At 42.5% G+C, this 18,804-nt stretch overlaps 1 protein-coding gene across 1 annotated transcript; it reads left to right on the forward strand.

The window, feature by feature from the left end:
• Positions 1 to 617: 617 nt before the first annotated feature.
• On the forward strand, positions 618 to 18,575 carry LOC133981974 (uncharacterized). The gene is made up of 6 exons (XM_062420857.1): positions 618 to 691; positions 3,273 to 4,882; positions 10,484 to 11,422; positions 14,950 to 15,081; positions 17,353 to 17,546; positions 18,381 to 18,575. Exons 1-6 carry the CDS (start codon positions 618 to 620, stop codon positions 18,573 to 18,575), a joined length of 3,144 nt encoding a protein of 1,047 aa, XP_062276841.1.
• Positions 18,576 to 18,804: the final 229 nt, after the last annotated feature.

Genomic DNA, 18,804 nt, shown 5'->3' on the forward strand with positions numbered 1-18,804 from the left:
AATCTGCATTACTGAGTGAGACAAACAAAATTAATCGAAAGCCTCCTTTCACTTAACATGTGGACTAGCACTAGCCGACTCCCAAATAACCGCACATCACCACTGCACCACATGCATGCCAGATTTATTTTTACAGGGACCAAGCCAGATTTTTGATAGTTGTGAAAGGAGTGGCATAGATTTACTGCAGCCGCAACAAATGTGTATGTATTCCTTTATGAGTTCTTTAGCTATTACTCACAAGGAGCTAGTTTGTCAGTGCTGTGTATGCTCTTTCTGTGCTCTGTACTCCTGCAGTAATGAATGGTGCTGGTTAGACTATTCTGTCTCCGTCAGGCTTTTGGGGGGGCCTACAGAGAAGCTCCTATAGGGTTTCATTAATCTGCCTGTCAGAAAGTATATGGGTGCTATCTTTTGTACGGGTCATGGTGGGCAGCTGTGTTACCAGTGCCCTCTTCCTTGTATAGACTCTTCCTCCTTTGACAGGGCAGTCCACAGGATAGTTTGCTGCCTGATTTGGTGGGTGGGTGAAGTGAGGCTCAGGGGGCGTAGTGCATGGCACTTGGCATTGGTTGTCTGGACATAAACTTGCTCTGTAATAATGAATACGTTGTAAAATGCACACTGGAAAGTCAGGGAATTCCAGGAATTTGGAAAGTCATGCTCTTGTATCATCTCAGGTGATTTTGAAGTATTTACATACATCCCTGTAGTATATAGGCTGCATCAGAGGGATAACTATGGTGCATTCATAGCATTTTTCTGCTCTACCAACCAAACAGATTATTAATGCTTTGCCACTGCTGTTAAAAAGAAATATGCACTTCTGGTCTATAAATTTGATTCATGTGTTTCATTCCAGTGTCACCTCACTATGGATTTACAATATTGTCCATCCATCCTAGCTGACAATACGCAGCAGCTACAAAGTAAAAAGATTACATCTCCACCCTCTTGGAGATTAAATACTTTACAGAATCCATAACCTGATGGCGGTAAAAATAAATTTGACTATGTTTGATATTGTCAGATGTGAAATCATCCAGAATGCACAGCTCTAATGGCTGGTTTAAATGTGTATGTGTTAATTTTTTCCCCCTTTATTGCCTGTGCTACATCACACCTGCTCCTTCGTTGTCTACGCGCGGCCACACCTAAGAGGCGCTACTGTGACACGATGCTTAATAACACTCAAGCACTCTCTCAGTCTGCACCAAAATAGCCTAATCCACTCTGACAGAGAAAACACCTGATGGCCCTGCACGCTGCTCCTATCTCCACCAGTTCCGACATAACCAGAGTCCACACACACGAGCAATGAAGGTTTTATGCCTTCTTGCTATGCTTAGTTAATCAGAGCAATACCAGTTTAATAAATATGAAATGGATCAAGTGTATGCTAATATCATTCACTCACTTTCTTCCTGTCAGATATGATTAGGTCAGGTCTGTATCCTTACATTGATCTCAGCTCAGAGCAGACATGCTGTACACACCAGCCATAGCTGCAGACACGCCATCCTCTTTATCTCTGTGGTTTTGTGTACAGCATTTTCATGACCTATAGACCAGCAGCAACAACAGCAGCAGCAGCAGCAGCAGGTGGCTGAGACTCACTGTCAGACATTTTGTTTGGGAGCTCTACACTTAAATTAAGCAGAGTGCTGAGTGTCTTTTATGAGATTTTAAAATAACGTTTTGTTTTGGTTGCTCTCTTCACAGCTGGAACTGACAAGCAGGTAGAAAAGAGAGCCTGTGAATTGCTCACAGTTAAGCAGTAGTCAGTTATTTCATGAGAAGCTGCAGACACAAAGCCAGTTGAACTTGAGTTTGATCAATCATTATTGATTGGGTGCAGCCTTCAGACTGAATACAGTGTACCACATTACATAGCCAAGGCTACAGTACAGTAATGACATTAATAGAGGCAAATGCAATAATAGTTCAAATTACCGTAATCCTTGAAAGTGGGTGGGAGGTGGGCTGAACAACCCGCCCCCCCCCCCTGTTCTGGCATGACCACAAAGGAATACCAAGTTAAGAAATATGAAGTGGATCTGGTGCATTTTCATATAATTTACTCCCTTTTGTTTCTTGTCAGATATGATTAGGTCAGGTCCATATGGTTACATTGATTTTGAGAGCAGACATGCTGCTCACACCAACCACTGCTTCTGGCCTGCCAGCTCTTTATCTGTGTGGTTTTGTGTACATCATTTTCATGACTGACTGAGGCTGCAGTCCAGCATGATGTAAGCCTGTGTTAATTCAGTGTGGACAGTGCCGGCTTTGTTCTGTGCCCTTTGGTGCTGCTCTAGAGCTGTGCAGGGCTCGCTTATGTGACCTCTATCATTGTAGCACAATGTGAATTTGAAGCTTTGTTTTTCTGCTACAGTTGAATAAAAAAAAGAGAGGCAGGGGAAAAGTGAAGCATATTTTAGCTTTCCATTTGGATATTTTCCTTTAACTTTAGTTTGCATTTTTGCATCATTAAGTTGTTTATTTTCCTTAGTACTCCTGTGACATAATTATTCTGGTAAAGGTTTTATTCAAATATGCAATAGACCTGCTGAAAAAGCTTAACTCTCATACTTTAATCTTTTTTTTTAAGCGTTTCAGAGATTTGCGAAATGCAAAAGAAGGGCAAGTAGAAGCAGACAGTCTTTGATGTTTGTGCTGCCTTAGTATTGTGTCAGTACAAAATGAGATCAAGAAAAAGATTTTCACCTTACCCTTTAGTAAAGATGAGATATTTGTTGAGGAAGCCTTTGTGGTTAGACTTAATCAGCATTTTCACAGTCTCCAACAATAATCTAAAACCACAGGTATACTTAAGACAGGATGAAGAGTCAGAACCTACTTTGCACTATTTCCTGACCTATTTGTGGTGCATCACTGGCATTATACAACAGTTGCAAAAGTACAGATTTACACTTTTAATTGACAGCACATAACCATACTGACATTTAATCACCTATTGTAGAGATTTTCTAACTAGATATTAATGTATTTGAATACTGTCTTTGTTTTGGGAGAATTTGAATTGTGTTGTCTTTGTTCTTTCTGTAGGTCTGAGCTACAACAAACAGACATTTCATCAGATGAGCGTGAATCCACATCCTGTTTCAACTGAATAAGTGTAAACAGTCAGCATACAGTTCACTGCTAACCTCCGGACTGTCCCGGATAGACACCCCTGACCACCATACTGTAACAACAACCAGTCCCTGAAAGGACAGCTTCATTACCCCATCCACCCACCGAATTAGGAGCCAGATGGCGCTTCTGGCCAATCAAATCATGGATCCAAGGATTCTCAGCAGTATGAATGGGAGAGTAGAGTTATCCCAATTCTTGAGGGTTACCAATCAAAGCATCGTATCCCAGGTAAATTCTTCCCAGGATGACAACCGCAAGAACAGGAAGTATCCTTGCCCATTGTGTGGAAAGCGTTTCCGCTTCAATAGCATTCTTTCCCTTCACATGCGCACACACACTGGTGAGAAGCCCTTCAAGTGCCCGTACTGCGACCACAGGGCTGCACAGAAAGGTAACCTGAAGATACACCTCCGTACTCACAAGCAAGGCATTCTGGGCAAAGGCCGTGGGCGGATCAGGGAGGAGAACAGGTTGCTTCATGAGCTTGAGGAGAGGGCAATACTAAGGGACAGGCACATGCGTGCCGGTCACGTTGGCCTTCAGCAAACATCTAATATCACCCAGCTTCAAAAGCCGCAACTGCCCCAGACACACAAGCAGTTCTTAGACAACTCTGTTGCTGCAGAGAGCCAGCCACAAACATCTACATCCCCTGAAGTGACTACCATCCATGATGAGCCCATCCAGCCCCAACCCACAGGTTTCAGGTGTTCTTTCTGTAAGGGGAAGTTCAGGAAGCAGCAGGAGCTTGAGCGCCACATCCGGATTCTGCACAAACCCTACAAGTGCACCTTGTGTGAGTTTGCCGCTTCACAAGAGGAAGAGCTCATTGGCCATGTTGAAATGTCACATATAACTGCTGATGCAGGCCCAGGGCAGAAGCCTACGTCGGGAGCCAGTGACAAGGGGAAGCCTGCCGGTGAATTCCCCTGTGAGGTGTGTGGACAGACCTTTAGCCAGGCCTGGTTCCTCAAGGGCCACATGAGAAAACACAAGGACTCTTTTGAGCACTGCTGTCAAATCTGTGGCCGTCGTTTTAAAGAGCCCTGGTTTCTCAAGAACCACATGAAGGTCCACCTCAACAAGCTGGCTTCTAAGAGTAATCTCCCCACTGAGCACAACACCTCTGTTAACATGAGTAATCTAACACAAGACCATCAGAACAATCTCTACTCGCAGTACATCTCCCGCATTCACAACCGGTTTCTATCGGCTGAGAGAGCTGACCAGACAGATTATCACCAGATACTCGCCTCAGCAGGTGTCGACATGAAGGTTAGGGAGATGTTAGGGAGGATGATTACCTCAGGTCCGGGCCATCTGAATGATGCGGAGAGCTCATCTTTGTTCGGCTTAAATCATCTGCACCCTCCGCTGAGTTCCACTAGTCTGGAATATCTGCAGAAAATCATCTCTAACAGAGATACATTAAACAGCAGCAGCTACCCAGGCTGGCAGATCATGACACCAGGGCTGCATGTTGAACAGCCAATGTTCAATCCCAAAGACCAGCAGCAGCAGTGCCCCTCCTTCCTGCCTGAGAGGGGCCTCCCTGTAGACGACGGGAAAGTGCGTCTTGGTGACCCGGACACCAACACCATCAGCAGACCCAGCAGCCCAGGGAGCCTGAGTCATCCTGGGACAGAGATCATCACAGAGACAGGGAGCTCCCAGTCTGGCAGTGCACTGGAACGTCAACCACAGTCCTCTTCTCCAGCTACAGGTAACTCAGTCAAGGAAAGCTAATTTTCTAAAGGCCATTGTGAGATTTTGTTAAAAGGGGCATTCCACAGTTTTTACACATTAAATGCAGTTTACTCGATACAAGGAATACTACTCGGCCAGTGAAAACAGCTTCATAATGCCTTTAGTAGCTCTGGAAAGACGCTTTGAAAGGTCTAATGAATGACACTATTCAGTTGGGGGGAGGGGGGGGGGGTAGTTTTGGGTTTTGGAGCTTAAACCTATTCAATAAGTAAAAGTCAGAACATTTTGGGCTCTGCAGCTTTGATTTCGACCATTCTTTTTAAAAACATTTTTTGGGCAATTGACAGTAAAGTAGAGATGCAGGTTGAAAATGTGGGAAGGGAGAGGGGGTGTGGGGTGGGGTGGATTCAGACCGGGGATGTTGCAGTTTCCGTGGTAAGTGTCTTAGCTGTGATGCTCTTACCATTCTTTATCTAACGTCTTGGGCAAGTCTCTTTACTTTAAAAAACTGAGTAGTGAATTGCTGGAGTACCCCTTTAATATTTTGTCTGTTTAATCAGCAGAATTGCATGTTTCTAGTATGATAATCTATGTGAGTTCAGGCTATTGCAGACCCACAAACAGAAGCAATTGCAGCCCATTAAAAAGCTTCACATATCACATGTTGATGTAACAAAGGATCAAATGAATGCATCTCATAATCTTTTATATATGTTTTCTTTTTTCAAAACATAATAGCTACAGTAAGTGACAGCTGTGGCTTTATCTTTCTTCCCACTTAGTGTAGGTGGACATATAGAGCGGGGTCAGCAACACCACCACAGATATTACTGTCATCCACAAGGACTTTGTCTTCCTTTTAAAGATAATGGCATCATGTTGAATTGTAGGGATAATTAGTACCCTCTATTTTATATCCGTCACATCCCCACCCCTTGCCTACGGGGGCACAAGATGTTAATGCATGCCATCTGGTGTTTTTAATGATTTGATATATACCACCCAGTGATTTTTATGATTTGATCTACCACCTGGTATTTTTATTGATAGTCTTCTGTTCCACCTGGTGATTTGGATGATTTGGCTCTCTGGGTAAATGCCTCTCTTGTCATGGCATCCTGCTAACATGTTATCATGAGCCTAAATTACTGCTATAACAGTGATGTTAAGAGAACAGAGGAAAAATAAATCCAAACTTTGTCCTCCTTCCTCTTAGCTTGTGACTATGGTTATTTTCCTCGAGCGCTGCTGTTATGTACATCTAAGTCTGCTGATGCGCTCTTGCGGGATTTGATCCAGTATCCTCTTAAATGATGGCCGTATAGCAGAGATAAATGGATCAGGTCTAATCTCATTAGATGTTTTGTTTCCATATTGTACACACATACTGGTATCTGCATATTTACATGTAAATGCTTGCGTTTTATGGCCAAATCCCTCTCTGGTTGCTCTTTAAGAAACATATTCAAGCTCTGTTGTTTTTACTTTCCCTCTTCTCCCCTATCTCCAAGACCATACGGTGTCACTTCCAGAAACATTTATGATAGCTGGCTAGCTTAGGATTTGAGTGCACACAGTTCTGGGATGGCACATTCAGTATCAGACTCTAATTTCAGTCAATATTAAGCATGGAAACTAATTCATTGTAAAGGTCAGGCGTCATTGCTTTAGTCAATGATGGATTCGGCAGGCTCTCTCTCCCCCTCTCCTCCTCTCTTCTCTGTTCTTAGTCCTGTGTAATGGTAGACTCACTCTGGGGGCTTAGCACCGCATTGTTTAGCTCTGACAATATATCCCAGAGACCTCTGCAGCTGCTCCCTGCGCTCACAATGACAGATTAATTAACACAATCACACACTGCTGGCCCTGGCTCAACACACAGGTCTGCTACGGGACAGATAGGTAAATCCTACACATATGGAGAACACGCACCACTTGATGAGGGTTTAATAACAGGGATAAGTTTTTTCGGAGGTTGGGGGTTGTAACTGATCAAGTCTGTCTGTCTCAATGGTTGGACGTGGAAGGATAGAGAGAGGGAGAGGGGGAGAGTGTTTTCTAATTCAGGAGAGCGGAGATGCTGAGGAAGAATTACCACTGCCAGATGTTCAGCTTGAGGAACATTGATTAGTCCAGAATTACTGGCTGCATTATTCATAGTCAGCCTATGGTGGTCATGAAGTTATTGATGTTCTCAATATGGATAGCAAATATAGTACAGTCATGGCTGTCAGAGTGAGAGACGGCTCCTTTGCTTGATACATTCAGATACAGTGCCGGATTTAGATTTTTAACTACAAAGACCCAGCATCTTAAATTAGAGATCACGCTCTGGTTTTAAATGGGAGGCGTGTGTTACGAATTACTTCTCTCAATATCTAATCAGGACAGATTTGAAAATGCACTTTGACTTTAATTATAATCTGAGATTAAGAATAACGACTCCTCTTAAAATGATAAACTAATGAAGGGTGCATGCTTCAGGCCTCTGACCTACATAGGACCAGTTACATTCCAGCTCCGAATAAAAACATGCCTAACAAACATAAAATGCCCTGACAGTTATTAATTAGACCCATTCAATACTCTTAACCTCAAGGTCAATGAGCAGACACCATGTAATGATGTTGTCCCCATATGCGTTTTGTCCCTTTTGCATTACTTTTACTGTAACAGCCAAGAGAGACTGTTTGAGCAGTGGTTTACCCAGAAACACATAAAACAGACTGATGTACAGAATAGTACTTCCATTCTTGTAACATTCTTGTTACATCAGTCTATTCTTTGTGATTGCTGACAGTAAAAGTATCTTTTAACTACGTGGGTCCTTATCTAACTCGTTGCTGTGTCGAAAAAAAACAGATTTTAGCTCTTATTCAGAGATCAGAGTTGGTCTGACTGGTTTGTCTAAACTGATTACCTGTTGGCTTTCCTGTCTCACTCACACTTCTGTCTTTTAATCCTCTTTTTAATTATTATTGCAGATATGAGGCTCAAATTAAGCTCAAAATGCTTGTTTTCCTAGCATGCAGATAAAAAGATTTACCCAGGGAGTTCTGAACACCTGCCTTGAAATATTGTTCCACTGTCTCCTGAATGCCATTTGGCTTAATTGACTTGGAAACGTCCCAAATGCGTCATTGACTATGTGGTCTAATTAATATTAATAATATATGCTATTATAAACATCAAAGAACATCTGGTGCCCCTGTTTTTCTCACCAGTCTTGTGTGTGACTCTCGCTCTCACTCTGTTTCATCTTAAACCAAACCAGCCACCATGTATCACTGTTTTGCATTTCAGGTGCTTGATTGCATATATAGAAAGAGCCAAAGCTCCACTGTATATAGACTTTGATATCTACAATATAACTGCCAAATGCCTGTGTAAGCATATAGTATGTGAGTCCGTGATTGCATTGACGGTGATGTATGGTTGTAAATCTTAAAGCCTATTTCCATATGAAATGAATCACTTGTCCAAGCCCAGCTGCATGCTTTTCCCATAGACACAGCTCACTTGAGGCATTTATTTATTTATTTACCTTTTTCCTCCGCCTTGCACATCGAGTAAGGGCGGATAACTCATACGCATCACTTCATTAGATGCTCTGTGTTAGGTGAGAGAGGCTGGGGTTTGTAATGATGCAGTAATTGGAGTTTTGGTTGATAAATCTAAGCTCTAAAATTACTCCCCTCACATAATGTGAGCCTCGGCACTGTAAGTAAATCTTAAACTGATTAAGTTAGCATGAACCAGGCAATCACAAAGATGGCACCCGTCCAAAGGAAGAGAAAAAGGCAGAGTCTTCAGTCTTTGTGTTGTTTTACTGCTCTCATGTAGGCTGGCAAATGGGTTTAGGAAGGTCCATGCTGAAAGATGAGGTCAGATATATGTGTTTTCTGCATTTGGAGCTGACCGGTAATGTCATCGTAATTTAAGCCACAGAATAATTGAGATATATAGTGTGTCTGAAAGAGTTCCATTAAGCTGTTTGGAATTATTATTTTTTTTTGTCCGTTACTGGAGACAAGGGTGTGGCACTGTTGAAATCTCTTTCCCGCTCTTGCACACCCACGCACATCGCTGCGCACATGTAATGTACGGCAACATTAAATCAAACACACTTTATCCACACACACACACACACACACACACACACACACACACACACACACACACACACACACACACACACACACACACACACACACACACACACACACACACACACACACACACACACACACACACACACACATGCACACACAAATACTATATACATAGTACAAACAGGGATGATTGTCTTCAAGGACACAAATTTGTCATTTCAGCTGTGATTTTCCAATTTCATTAGATTCAGTTCTATCTAATTAATACGTGGGTGTTATTTTATGGTTTTGTACATTTGAAATATTAAAACACAGCCCTCCTTTTACTACCATTCAGCGTACAATTGTGGGTTTTTCTATTAAAGTTGGAAACAAAGTAAAGTATCAACTACAGATCATTACATTTGGATTTACCCCCGAGAATTACCTCAGGGTCAGATCTTGAGGTGTATGAAATTGATATTTCTCTGGCGGGGATAAATCACTGTTGTAACTCAGATATTAGTCCATTAAAGAAGAACAATAAGGCATCAATATGCATAGAATTAAATTAATGGTGGTGGGTTTATCTCCCTATCCCAGACACATCCCTAAAAGACACAGTATAATGTATGACCTGACCTTCAAATGCCAGGAGAGTGTTGGGCAATAAACTGCCAATATTTGTGGCTTAATGGCGTCGGATGACTTTTACTGTAATTGGAATGGCAGCGAAACAGCTGGGCTGTTTAAAGACAGTGCAAGGCTGAGGTCTCAGACAATCACTAACTCAAAATGGTCACAGGGAGTGTGTTTAACCCTGGAGGGTGTTTCTGTGATAGCTATAAGGATTAAACTGTAGGTAAACAGAGGGAAGAAGACATTATATATTACCTGCAATTAAAAGTGATGGTGAGCAGGATCAAGTCTTGTATCTAGATGGATTTTTTTGCACTGGCTAAAAGGAGAAAAATTATCCTTTGTCATTCTCCACAATAATACACTTTGTACTTTTTGAATTATGTTCCCGGCATGCCATTTTTCAAGTATGAAGCAAAAATAAACTCAGCTACAGTACATGGTGCGGTTAATCAGAACTGCTCACATGTTGGACCTTGTTATTTTTGACTGGGAAACCCACTTAGTAGTTTTGATGGAATGAGGTTCTTGTCTGCGACATCTGCCTTGTTCTAGTTGCTTTACAATTTCACTGTTTATTATTTCTGGAAGAATCTTGTTTGGTGTTAACATCTTTGGGTGTATTTATTGCACATGGTGGTGGCGTCCATACTGTAAAATGATGGATCACTGGAGCTGAAAGCTGATTACAAGCTTGATTTACTGCAGGGCAGCGCTTAAATCATTCAACTCAGCCTGGTGTGGGATTGCAACATTTTTCATGTGTAAACAACGATTGTTGGTACATATTTTCCTCAGAACAAAATGCTCAGTATGCCTCATATACACATAGTTTCCTAATTTGATCTGGATTGTATTGTTTTTCTTTTTGTTATTGTCTGTATTAGGTGAGAAAGTCTACAGGTGTCCACTCTCCAGTGACTACACTGCTGCACAGACTGCCTCCCTTAGTTTCCATCTGGATCGCTACCACTTCCCCCACTGGCAGAGCAGCAGGGATCTCTCCTCTCCACTGCAGCCCACCAGCAGCAGCAGCAGCTCCAGCCCCAACGCCAAGCTCAGACCCAGGTCCAGGGAAGACTGGAGCCCAGTTACAGGTCATTATATTGCTCTGGAGAACCACAATGATAATGCCCTGCTCAGCAACAAGCAATCCGACCTCACTGACAAAGATCCAGCTGTGGACAGCTCTTTATCTGGTCAAACCAGGAAGTCCCAGTATGAGCCTCTAGATTTGTCTGTCAGGCCAGAGTCTGTCACGTCTCACTCAGCCATGTCTCCTGCTGTACTGGTGCAAATGTCTGGCACTTTCAATAATGGACTCTCCTCTTCCATCACCCGCCAGCTACAAAGTTACTCCAGTGCTGCAGCTGAACTCAGTGTGAAGCCTGCATATCAGTGTGACCTTTTGGCACAGGAAACAGCAGAAGAAGATATGAATAGACCGAATGCAGGCTCCACAGGTCACAATGATGAAGGTGAATTTGAGAAGTCCGAGCAAGGGAGGGAGGACGCAAATGACGATGCAGCCAAGTGGAAGAGGCTGAAAAACAGTGTCCTCGAGCCAGAGGAGGCTGGACAGGCCAACGCTGATTTCCAGGGTCCTGGCGAGAAGCACGACAAGCTGGGACAGTGGGGCAGAGCTGTGGCTGATTCTCCTATCTCCTCTCTGGAGAACTTGACTCCAGGACAGGCCAATCCCCTCCAGCACCAGGGCGGCCTGCTCTCCTTCCTCAGATCCCAGGGGAGCCTGAGTGGCATACCTGAAGATGCACAAAAAGCTGCCCTGAACGGTGGAGGAAACTTGGAGAAAGATGTTGCATCAGGTAATCATGATCTCACATACCATATATGTTAAATGGTGCCATCACTATTATCAAGATGTAGTGTCAGTGCTGTCTTCAGTTTTGAAAGTATATATTGCCACCTAGTGGACAAAGAGTGGCTGTTCTTCATCTTGTTACCTTCTTTCAGGTGCTTTGTACTGTTCCACAGCATCTTAAAATGATCACTGCAAATGGTTTGATGGGGAATATAACAATATTACAACTGGTTAACTTAATGCTTTATATAGGTGGCTGTCTGAATGTTTTGTTTTGTGTGACATTGTCAGCCACAAGGATGCTGTTATAGAAATCCAAAAAAAAGTTTTTGGCAGTATCTCAGCCCTCATCACCTGACAACGGAAGTGTGAGGAGTGAGTGTGAGTGCGAATGAATCATGCCAATTATGAACAACACACTTCTTATAGCACTTAAGTTTTTTCCCCCTTGCCAGATCTTATCACTGATCTCAAATAAGGAATAAAGAAGACACAGGTGTGTGGCACTGATTACTCCTACACTTTAAAGGATGATATAATCTCCTTGTATGATAGGTTACAAATCGCCCAAGCCAATGGAGCCCAGTGATGGAGAGGCTTAAGCTCTTGTGCTGGTGTGATATGCTTGCTGAGTGCAGATTTAATAATGCTGTCTCTCAGGAGAGGGAATCCAACAGCTGGGGTCTTTGATATGCATGTATTATGAGTGCAACATGATACACCTTCCCTCTGATCCCCCTCTTATTCAGAAACTCAATATGTTCATGTGAAAGACAGGAAAGTGCCTGTCAACTCCATTAGGGATTAACATCTGTTCCCTTTCTTTATGATTCTAACAGCAAGATGTAGTTTTCTATTTGATTGTACAGATGGTTATTATAATATGCCGAAAAGCACCCCTCCCCTTCAACTCCTGTCGTAGCTGTCACACTGTTAATTTTTCTTCTTCGCTTTTATTGCATTTAATGCCATTTGGATTTAAAAAATGGATAGGATAGGATTTAGAAAATCTGGCAGCTTTGATTTGTCTTTGAGCAAACCTCATGTTACAAATTCCTTCAAAAATATTAGAACAATGGCAGCAATCCATTGACTATTTCTTTTCCAAAAACAACATATCATTGCCATAGTTTCTTTTCTTTTTTTTTGGTTTGGTCATCAATGCTCCATTAGCTGCAATGAGTTATTTCAAGCATCTCCTGTCTTTTGTTTGCTGCAGATTGATAGTCCATACTGTTTTTTTTCTATCCCAGGGGAAGTAGATGTCAAAGACATAATAAACACCTGTCAGTCAAACGTGACACTGAGACGGGTTGCTGACATTGAGAGTATGTTGAGTGTCCTCTAAAACTGAGCTAAGCAGGTGGCCCAGCAGCCTGTCCTGTCTGCAGTGCTGACCAGGTGGCTTTGTCATGGGGCTGTCTCCTGTTGCCCCCATCCTCTCCATACTGTATGGCACGTCGAGTGGCATGGTGACATATTGCCGGGCAGTTTGGACATGGAGTGATGTGTTTGTGATGACAGTTCAGGTCGGCTCCAATGTGCCAGCAGTGGTAATTGGCCAGATGGTGACCTCTGGTTGAACCTGTCTGCATGCTCATTAGTCTCACTGAGCCCTCCCTTGTGTTTAAACAGAATCTTCCATCGCTGCACTGCTTAGATGAAACCACAAGATGGCAACATTTACCACTCTAAGATGCCATGACGCTTCTTAATGTTTGCACCAGGTATTACGGCATGCATTCGTATTTCACAGGCACAAGTAGGACAACTATGTTTGGTAACAGTCATGTAACACCATGAGGTTTAGAGTATTAATCAGTTTACTAGTTAACCAAACCATTATGATTTGACATGAGATCAGGCCTTTCAGACGTATGAGAACAAGTGAATATGAGAAGATCCATAAAGAAAGGATTATGAATGAAAGAACACGGAAGACAGAGAGAAAGAAAAGGCACTGATTTGAAAGGTTGAAAGGGGTGAGTCATTATCTCATTGTCTGACCTCTGTATACCCTCCGCGGAGAGGGTGACAGAGAGCGAGAGAAAAAGGAGAGAAAAGGAGAGAGAGAAAGATCACCATAGATGGAGATGGATGGAGCGACAGCGAGGTGAAAGAGGAGCGGTAGTGCGGATGTCTCCATGAGCAGATGTCGTTTGAGGGCAGCGAGAGGGCAGCGCGGCCTGCCTTTGTGCCGTGCTTCTCCCCATAGAGATAATGAAGGGTGGAGCACTGGGAAAGATGTGCAGTCATCACTCACTGTCTGTGTGCCATCAGAGCTCAGCCCTGTGTCATCCGTCACCATTCAGCTCCTCTGGCCCCCGTCGGCCCTGCCACTGTCATCATGGTCATTATCTCACACAACACACTCTCTCCGTACACACACACAAACACACATGAATACATGCATGCAGGTGCAAACACACACAAATATTCACTTATTGCTTTTTTATACTTCTATACTACTATAATACTTGAGTGTCAATACCAATAACAGGAGAAAACTGCAAAAAATACAAACAAAAGAAGCCAAAGTTCTCAGTTTTAACTGTCTAAACACAAACTGTGCAGGAAAAAGACAAAAGCACAAAATTGTGATTTAAATAAGTAAATCACTGACTAAAGGATGTAACATAACTTCTACTACAAATCTATGTTTAATGTTAACATATAGTGAGGTTTACACCCTAGAAAGGAATAAAATGTTTGGAAATCTGCTTTTGCTATTTTCTTTATTTATATTAAGTTACAGCCAGTTACCTTAGCTTAGCAGCATGACTGGAAACTAGAGGGGGAAGTAGCTTGCTTGGCTCTGTGAAAAGGTTAAAAAAAAATCCACCTACCAGCTTCTCTAAAGCCCACTTAACACATGACATTTTGTTTGTTTGTTTGGTACAAAAAGAAAAGTTAAAAAAAAGAAAAATTATTTTAAAGCGAGTTAACATGTGTACGTCTAAGGAGGTAAACACAAGTTTTAAATGATCATTCCGGTTTTAAACAAACCCTCAGATTAGCTCAATTTGTTTGAAAGTCAAAAGTGAGGGTGGGTCGTAAATGTATTATCCATCTTAGTTTATAGGCCTGCTTCTTGGTTCATCTTTGGCCCAGTGTGTGTAGTTTTCCTGTGCAATGACTTTCTGTTTTACTCTCAAATAAAGTAGTTTAGATGATCTTGATAAAGTATTGCTTGTTTATAATGTGTTGTATCATATGACCGCACATCTTTCTTGCCCTGTTAGGTAATGTTGACATTTTCCCAGAACTCATTAATTATTTGGTGATAACTGTTATTAGAACCACCATAATGATGGCTACAACTATAAAAAGAAGACTTCGTTTTTATAAATTGAAGTTCACCTTTAATACATTCCAACGTTAGTATTCAACAGAGTCAAAGTTAGTAATCACTCACTCTGTTTTTATTTTACTATTGGCATATCATTTCTGTTTCTCTCAACACCACACAATCCCTCCCCTCTCATTTCCTGTCCAGCCTATTTGTGTATCCGTGCATGTGTACGTGTACAGGAGTGTATGTACCATGTGTGTATTTGTGCGAGTGTGGGGCTGGTCTGAAGCTGTGGCTAGAGCAGCCTATGAATGGAGGATCATGTGGTGAAGAGATGGATGGCTCTGAGCCCACTGCTGTCTCCTCTAATTGTAAAATATTAGTTACATTAGACTCTGGCCTGTGATTAATGGAACTTATTTGGAGGTTGCCCTCTCTTGGACCTCCCCTCTCCTCTGGTGGGAGGGAAGAAAGAACGGCAGACCCAGGAAAACAAGGAGGGAGAGAAAGAAAGGCGATAGAGGCAGTGAAGGGAAGACAAGCAGGGCAACAACTGCTTGATGTAGACGAGAGACCTTTTGGCTTATTATTAACTGACTTTATGAAAGCATAATAAGCTACAGGGTTGTTCACATCATCTGACTGCATTTGCAAGATTTTAACAAGATTGAGGGAAATCTGTTCCGTCACTCAAGTCACAGTGGATATGTGAAATATGTTGAAGTGAGATGACAGTTTTACAGTTCTGTACGAGCAAGACTTCGACTTTAAAAACTTTGATTTTAAAAGAAAGCAGAAGCAGCATTAAAGTTTCAACAAGTGACTTTAAGATGTTCTTTTTGTTGTTTTTTTCTTTTGCCGTCTACCCCCATTTCCTGTTTTTCCACTTCCATTGATTGAGGCTTGGATAAGCTGAAGTGAGTCAGGTGGAGTTGAATACACACCACAAACTGCTCTGTACCTGGATTTTGACAAAGCTTTTCTCTTACTATTGTTCCTTCCAGACAGCTTTCCCCTCCTCCTCTCCATGCACATACACACAAAACCCTCTGTGCCATTCTGATGATATTCAGATGTGTCAGGCCTTATCCTCTCGCTGACTAGTGTGTGTGTGTGTGTGTGTGTGTGTGTGTGTGTGTGTGTGTGTGTGTGTGTCCTTTACGGCCATCAGGTTATTATACACCAACAGATGGAGCATTACCTTTTATTGCTCACACCTTCTGTGAGTTTTCCCACTTTCCCCCCAAAAAACACCTTTTTTATGTAGATGTGAAAGTGAGTGTTCAGCTCTGTGCAGCTGTCTCGGCTCTGATGAGGAGCATGATAGAGAAGAAGAGGCGAGGGCGGGGTGAAAAGGCTGAGACAGCCCTCAGTTTTTGGGAAGTGATGTCAAATGACATCAGCACATAATGGTTTACTGTAACTATGAATCACAGAAAAACACATTGAAGTGTTAGACAGAGGGGAAAAGAGAAAGTCATTATATGAGGTAACATCTCAAAAATAGCACAGCAGTGAACAAGGTCACATGGCTGTCTAGGTAGAAAGGTAAATGAGTCACCCAGCACAGTTTTTTGTTTTGATCTTAGCAACACCTTAAGGCTTTGGTGTCATACTGATTTTTTTATTGAGGTCAGATAAACTTCTGGAAGCTATTAACTCTATGCTTTGTTGTTTGTATCTTAAAGGTACACTGTGTGCTGTGTCATGTAGGTTCACAGCATTTGTAGTGGAGTTATGTAGCGGCCGCTACATAAGAGGGGGACAGACAGGAAGTTTTGGCATGCCTCGCCTCCCAGCTGCAGACGTCTGTCATTCCTCAACTCAACACTTGTGCGTGTGTTTATTTGTCTGTGTGTGTGTGCGTGTGTTTGTGTTGTGAGCAGGAAATGTGTTACAATGAATTAGAACTTGCTGCCCTTTTTTTGTAAAAACCGGTCAGCCCATGAGGTGTCACAAGGTTTTGGTAAAGTTGTGGCGTTAGAAAGTGCTAATTATTATTGTCAGGCTTATTCAATCTCACAATTTAGATTTTATTTTTTACATTTTTCTGTAAATCCACAGTGACTGCAGCATGTTATTACTAATTGCAAACTTGTTTGAACCCTGTTTAAACTCTAAATGTATCTGTGATTTGCTTTCACCTTCTGGCATGTCAGAGGATCAGTGTCAAAACTGTATCTTCTCACCTGCCAACATCTGGTCCAAAATACTAGAAAAATGACCTGCCACGAATTATATTTAGTGTCCAGAAGTATAAACATACATTTTTCATAGAAATCAATCACATCATTTTCACAAACCTTATTTCACAAACAAGAACCCGTGCTGTGTGAAATATTCAGGGAAGTTTTATCTAGAGCCAGATCCACTGGTTTGCTTTGATATGATTGGCTCACAAAGTAGACTTGGGACAAGTTTGAGTGCAGGCAAGCAGTATAAACTATCAAATGTTATAATCTCATAAGCCATCCAATGGAAGCTGATGCTCATTGATTTACTTTAGAATTCAATTGCCAAATTTGACATTCACCGATTGGTCATTCCAGATCCTACAGAGGTTAAGTTACTACAAACTGTATCAGCATTCGTGTTAAGTTTGGCTTCTCAATCTGGATTTTTGTTTTTGTTTTCATTTCCAGCTCGAAAACCATTCCAGTGCAGATACTGCCCCTACAGCGCCTCCCAGAAGGGCAACCTGAAGACGCATGTCCTCTGTGTCCACCGTAAGCCCTTTGACAACAGCCTTTACCCAGACCGCCGCCTCCGGCGCTCACACACGCCCCAGAGGCCCTCAAGATTGCCCCCGAGCATCACGGGAGACAATCGTGCACCAGTGAGAGACCAGATTGGCATGGCATCACTGTGTGGGACTTGATGTTGTCATGGCAACAGCAAATAGAGACAGTTATGATTATTGTTTTAGCTTCACCTCGGAGGGGTTAGGATGATTGAGATTGTTTAAAAAAAAAGTTAACAACAAACCTTGATGTACATTCCAGTGTTTACTTGAAGAGCCACAGTATGTATTTATCTGTAGCAATGAAGCTGCCTATAATAATAAAGTCCATTGTGATGTGAAAGTGTAGCAAGGGTATTTTAGAGCCATTCATTTTGTCAAAAGTGTCCAAACAGTTTACTTGTGTTTACATGCATCTATCAGTTCAACACTTGTCTGATAGGGAGAATGTACCGTGCCTGCCCGAAGCTCTTGTTCTTTCATCCAGTAAATACCCTGTGTTACATTTTTGTAAATATCGCTCGATTTCCCTTCCAGTCCAGAAGTCTTGTCTATCTGTCAGGATATGGTGCCAGATGTTCGGGCTTTAATCGCGGCAGATGTAATGAAGTAGAATGTTGCACATCGGAGCTTCCATTTGTTCTGGATTCCACTCCAGGGAGAAAGCCTCTCTCACATATAATTATTGCCCATTAACTCCTATGCTTCATGCTCTTGTGCTGGAACAATGCTCAATTAAGGGGAACCAAGGAAATGGAAAAAAATCTGCACAGATTCATTGATAGTACATTCAAATCCTTTTTTTCCCTACATTTTTGAAATTTATCGGAACCACTCATGTGTGTATGAACCAGATTTGTCCACTAGTGTAAAATAGGCCCAATCAACACTGCTATTGTGTGCTGATACTGCCATGCGTGGTAATTTTAGCATGATCCGGCTGCCTCAGCCTCCCATGCCAACAGTCTGCCTGTACACCCAGAGATCACCTTGGGCAGCTGTGTGCCTGTTCAGCCGGGGCCTTGTAGCCACAGCGATGTGACTTTGACTGACAGTCAACCTGACAACTCCATTCATGCGCCACCTGCTAGCTGTCAATCAGGGCGGCCATCCTGGGGCTATTGACGGAGCTGTCAGCCTGTGTGAGATGTGTCTGTCAAAGCCCACCCACTCTGCCACTCTGTCTCCCTGCCTGGGCAGTCTGACATTCGTTTACTGTCCTCCTTCTGCCCTTCCCTTCCCTTCCCTTCCCTTCCCTTCCCTTCCCTTCCCTTCCCTTCCCTTCCATCTCTTTCTTTTTCTTCCACTCTCTGTCTGTCTGTCTTCTGCCTGTTTCCCTTCAGAGACACGGCAG

This window comes from Scomber scombrus, chromosome 6 (genome assembly GCF_963691925.1).
Source record: "Scomber scombrus chromosome 6, fScoSco1.1, whole genome shotgun sequence".
Taxonomy (NCBI): domain Eukaryota; kingdom Metazoa; phylum Chordata; class Actinopteri; order Scombriformes; family Scombridae; genus Scomber; species Scomber scombrus.

Bases quoted from the DNA above. Each gene is read 5' to 3' on its own strand.
- LOC133981974 (XM_062420857.1), top strand. From the start codon at position 618: ATGCACACTGGAAAGTCAGGGAATTCCAGGAATTTGGAAAGTCATGCT. The intron at 4,883-10,483 runs GTAACTCAGTCA...TGTCTGTATTAG, and splicing joins GTCCTCTTCTCCAGCTACAG to GTGAGAAAGTCTACAGGTGT. The intron at 11,423-14,949 runs GTAATCATGATC...GTACGTGTACAG, and splicing joins GGAGAAAGATGTTGCATCAG to GAGTGTATGTACCATGTGTG.